Source organism: Zeugodacus cucurbitae, chromosome 3 (genome assembly GCF_028554725.1).
Source record: "Zeugodacus cucurbitae isolate PBARC_wt_2022May chromosome 3, idZeuCucr1.2, whole genome shotgun sequence".
Lineage (NCBI taxonomy): Eukaryota > Metazoa > Arthropoda > Insecta > Diptera > Tephritidae > Zeugodacus > Zeugodacus cucurbitae.
In genome coordinates, this window is record NC_071668.1 from 2917124 (window position 1) to 2922703 (window position 5580).

At 33.6% G+C, this 5580-nt stretch overlaps 1 protein-coding gene across 1 annotated transcript; it reads left to right on the forward strand.

Moving 5' to 3' along the window:
* Nucleotides 1-867: 867 nt before the first annotated feature.
* LOC105220051 (protein drumstick) lies at nt 868-5282 on the forward strand. The gene is made up of 2 exons (XM_029045586.2): nt 868-1097; nt 2912-5282. The coding sequence occupies exons 1-2, from the start codon at nt 877-879 to the stop codon at nt 2934-2936; spliced, it is 246 nt and encodes an 81-aa protein (XP_028901419.1). The 5' UTR covers nt 868-876; the 3' UTR covers nt 2937-5282.
* The last annotated feature ends 298 nt before the right edge of the window (nt 5283-5580 follow it).

Sequence of the window (5580 nt, forward strand, 5' to 3'; positions counted from 1 at the left end):
CAACAACAGTAAAAACAATAATAACAGCGCGGCAACAAATATTAACGACACAGCGTTCATCATAAAAAGTAGCAACAAAAAGTGTGTAAACAACTACTAAAACGAGCCAACAACACAACGAAAAACAACTACAAATTAAGTACGCGCACACACACGTTTGGTTTGGTCGAGAAATAAAGTGTCAAAGCAAAGCGATTTAAATCACTTCGCCGCCGCCGACACCAACGCGTTGACATAAGCAACAACAACAACGAATTGTCGTTAGCGTTAAAAAGCGTTTCACATAGCGACCACCCTCCACTAGAAAAAAGCTAGCGTTATTACTGTTATCGGCCGCGTAGCACCAATACGAGTGCACCGAAAGCAACAGTACACGACTAATAGTAGTGTTGAATAGTTGAGCGCAACGATAACTAATACGCTCGTAATTAGCGCGCACTCAGCAAGCAGTCAGCACGTCGCGCTATCAGTCAGTTGATTTGTTCGTTTAGGAACCGCGCGTCGTCATACGTCATACGTCGCACGTCGCGCATCGTCGACTACTCGTGTTGCCTAGCCAACTCCCCCGCTTTTTTGAGCTAACGGTGATATTTTCACTACTTGTTTTAATTAACGCTAGCGCTAACTGAGCGAAATTGCGCTTTGTCTTAGCGTTAAAGTAATCATTACGATTCTATTTGGGAGCGCGAGCGCCAAAGCCTAATCAGCAAAGTCGAGTGCACACACACACACACTCACGCGCGCTTAACTCGCATAAAACAACAACAGAGGCACACACATACACACCCACACAAGTGCATTCTGTACAGCAGCAGAAGCAGAAGCAGAATCAACAGCAGCAGCAACAGCAACAGCAAAGCCAAAAGCAACGACAAAATGTTCGCTGTAATGAGAATCGACAACGATGACTGCCGGTCGGATTTCCGCCGCAAGATGCGTCCAAAGTGTGAGTTCATTTGCAAGTATTGCCAGCGGCGTTTCAACAAACCCTACAATCTGATGATACACGAGCGCACCCACAAATCACCCGAAATCACGTACTCCTGCGAGGTTTGCGGCAAATATTTCAAGCAACGCGACAATCTGCGTCAACACAGGTGAGTGACAATACATTTTTTAATTCAATAAGAATTAGGCGAAGAAAAAGGCTTTAATTTAAGAGAAAAAGTACTTCAAAAATGAAGAAATGCAATAAGCAAAGGTTTTGCATGAAAAAAAAATCTCCAAAAAGTTTTTAAAGATTTTGATCAAAAGTTATGTTTTCTTGATAAAACGTTTTAAATAGCTTCGAAAAAGTCATAAAAACTAAAAATTTAAATATTTAGGAACGCAATTAGCAAAAGTGTGTGTGTAAATAAATTCAGTTTGCCGACGCCTCGCAGCAATTAGTAGAAGCACAACAAAAAAAAGCGAAAAATCCTCAATTGAAGTGTGTAGCTATGCATTTTGCATGATTGGGCAGTTCCAAATTCGCTTATTGTTTCAAAAAGTGTGAAGTTTAGACTGCAATATTTTGAGGGCGAGGTGCGTTCGAATTTGCCGTCGTGAAAGATTGTCGTTTAATTTTAAAAGTGTTTCTATACAAAGTAAAGTCTGCATAGTTCTTCCAAGAATAAACTTGATTTGCAGAAACTGACTTGAAAATGCTAAGAAATAGATATTTGGAAGTAAATTGTTATTTTTTGCCTACAAATTACAGTTGAACTTCCATAACTCGAATTTCTATAATTCGTAGTTCTCCATAACTCGGTCTTTTGAATTGGTAATAGAAGTAAAATTTCATACAAATTACCGTTCATAACTCGAAGTTTTTTTGTGAATTATGGTGATTCGAATTAGGGAAGTTCAACTGTAATTGAAAAGTTTGCTTTCTAAAATTTTTAAATTAGTTTCTAATTCGTATGCGGCCTTTCAAAGGCTTTTATAAAAATATTCTCAGGAAATTAAAAATAAAACTGGTTTAAAAATACTATTATCAAGAGATCTTCTCTCATAAGTTTAAGAACGTACGGCCTTAGGCGAGCGAGCTTTTCTTTCTCTGAAACTTTCAAAACTGAAGACAAGTTTTCACCAATTTCCAAAGATATGTTTTCTATTTGGCAGAAGAAACTTAATATAATATTCTTAATATTTGATTTTTGAGACTCACACATTATAAGTTACCAGCTCAATATGTAAGCTAAATATATAAAATAAGAAGAAATATTGAAAAATAAAAGAGGTCTTCTTCTTGGTCTCATTAATTAATTTAATATTTTTCCTCAAATGAGATAAAATTTGGGAGATTTTTTTCTCATTAGCAAAATTTTTCACATATACATATGTACATTTACATATAAATAAAGTAGCTGTAAATATTATAAAAGTTTAAAATTTTTCAAAATATCGAGGAACATTTTGGAAGTACTTTGCTTATTGAGTTTTTATCATTTCTTTTATTTATTTATTATGGATTTATTCTATTTTTAAATTAATTGTTGTATATTTTTACGGGTATTATATATATTTTATTTTTTATAACTATTTTTCTTTAATAATAAATAAATATATGTCTAAAAGTATTTGGTGTAAGTGGAGAATTGTATTCATGTTCATATGTTTATTTGTATATTTTACAATCGAGATCATATAACTTATATCTATGGCTTGAGCAGATAAAGATTATGCGCTTATGTAATATAAATAAATTTGCTTAAACACACACATTCAAAAATATATACAAACATATATGAACATATATAAATATATACTTTCCACAGCTCACGGTTATTTAATTTCGATTGTCTTTTATATGCAAATATTATATTATGACTGTGAATATTATATTTTAAGCAATGTATTGTATAAATTATTATGCCTAAATATCACATTCTCAATTTTTGTTTCTGTTCTCTATTTATTCTATTTGTAGATGTAGTCAATGTGTATGGCGATAAACAGCAAAACGCCAGCTCAAATTTTACGCACTTCTTCTCTCATGCACTTAAATTAAAGAAAAAAACGCAAAAGCAAAACTGAAAAAAAACATATGAAACAATATAAATAAATGACATATCTACATACAAAAATCAAGCAAAATCAAGATATTTGAAAAAAAGTAAGCACAAATGTTGCACACACGCACGCACGCTCTTGCACTTTGCACGCATACAATAACAACTACAACAACAGCAATATTTTTGTGAAATATTTAAATATACAATAATAATAATTGAATAAATAAAATAAAGAGGACTTTGCACGGCAAACGATCTTTATGTGATGGCTCCTCGTCGCGGCATTTGTTTGGTGAACGGCACACTTTGATTGGTTGAAGTTTGATTAAGCATAAACTTGTGGTGATTGGTTCTATTGTCAGCGGCAGCAGCAATAAGTGAAGCTTCCATAAGCGCCAACTCAATGAAAGTTAACTGTAAATATACATAGAATATATATGAGCTGAGCGTGAGCACAATTTCCCAAAGTTTCTCGGCAGTTTGGTGAGTGGTGCAACAACACTTTTCCCAACAAATTTTATTATAAGCACAATATCATAGCACTCATTGCATTCTTGCACTTGGAAAAATGGAAAAATATTGCACACATACACACATATAAATCATATTATTGGCACATCCACAACTATATAGAAATTTATATACATTGCTGTGTATATAATAATAAATAATAGTTCATCAGCATTCGTTCTCCTTCATTGTGTACACTCCGTGTGGCACACAAGACGCAAGGATGTTCGTATGTTGGCTTATAGTGATGCACAAACATAAATACAGCCATGCAACAATATTCACTCATTCTACCACAAAATAAGAAGTGATCTGCATTAAGCTAAAAAAATAAATAAATATGTAAATCTATTCTTTGTTTTGCTATAGAAGTATGCACATGGATACTTGTGGACGCATTTAAAAAACAAAAACAATTCATATGCATATGTATGTGTGTAACGAAAAGCACAGCCAATGCTTGAACTAATTACGCAACTGGAATAACAGTATATAAGCAAGTACACTAACAACATACAACAGCAGAACCATCCAAAAGCCTCGATCCAACGTCAATAGACCAACAACTGCCTGCGCCACAATTGAATACTTCAGCTAATAACCACAACAACATCATCAACAACATCAATATTTTCTACAGCGTTGGCCAGAAAGCGCAATTAAGCGATGACTTTTTGCGCTTTTAAACCACAGAGCCACGCAACGTCGTCGAAAACCAGCGTCGAAAGCGGAGAAGAAGCAGCAGCAGCAGCGGCAGCCAAACGAAGAAATCTTCACCAGCAATGCATGAGTCATGCGCCAGCAACAACAAATTTTACAGTCAACTCTACAACTTCACACACACACACACACACACACTCACACACCAGCAAATAGTATCGAGCGTGCAATGTCAGCAAATCAGCGTCGTCCAGTGCCGCAAACGGGAGTGCCTGCTGTGTCTGCAAGCTGCAGCGGGCGCGGTTGGGCCGAGGGGCAGCCAATGCAAGCGCGCACACACAAACACTTCGCCACGCAACGGATGAAACGCATCGTTTTGCAGCAACAGCAACAACCAGCGGTGTGTGTTCCCTCAGCTAATACTGTCTGTGTGCAGCGCTTATGTAATTTCGTCAATAATCATAATAATTTAATAATTTTTATTATATTATATAATTTTTTTTTATGACTTTATTACTCATCTTTTGTTTGTTATTAAAATTTCTAATTTTCTTGTTAAAAAATTTCTCTCCGCTTTTAAGCTGTCCTCTAATTATTTAAGCGCTTGTTTATTATTTTTAAAATTTTCAAAAAAAAAAAAATTTTGCATTTTGAGTTAAGTTTTGAGATAAGAAAATGTGCACTCTTCAAGTAATGTTTATGCAGTATGTAACAGTAATGCGTTGCCTATTAAATATGTAAGCATTTTTGAAGCGTTTGCATGCACTCGACTACTTGCCACTTGCCGTTGGCCCCCACGATTCTCTTGAATTGTCTCTCCACATTTAAGACTTATCTCGTGGAAATTACGAGTATTATAGAAATGAAATAATCACTTACTAATACACACACACACCCAAACCAACACACATACATACAAGAATTAAGTTATATGAAAAAAAGTTGAAAATAATAAAAGCGAAAGCGAAAGTGAAAATGTGAGAAGCAGTGAAAATTTTGTAAACGAAATGTGAACGCAAATGCTTTCGGTATGTTGCAATAAGATTGTATGTACTCCATGTCAATGCGTACATTTAATTTAATAAAATGTTTATTTGATTTTCATTATTTATACTATACTATATTATTATTACAATGTATTACGTATTACGATGGCTTAACAATTCCATATGATAAAAACAAAAACAAAAAACAAAATTAATTATACATATTTTTTAATTAATTGATAATTAATTGCAAACTATCAGTTGAATGAATTCCTTAATTAAATATAATTAATTAATAATTTACTTATAATAAATAATAAATAATAAAAAAATTAAAAAAAAAAATATTGTTTTTATTAAAAGTTTAAATTATAAAAGTTGTTATTAGGAACTTTCAGGTTGGTAATTTTAGATTTTAACATTAAACA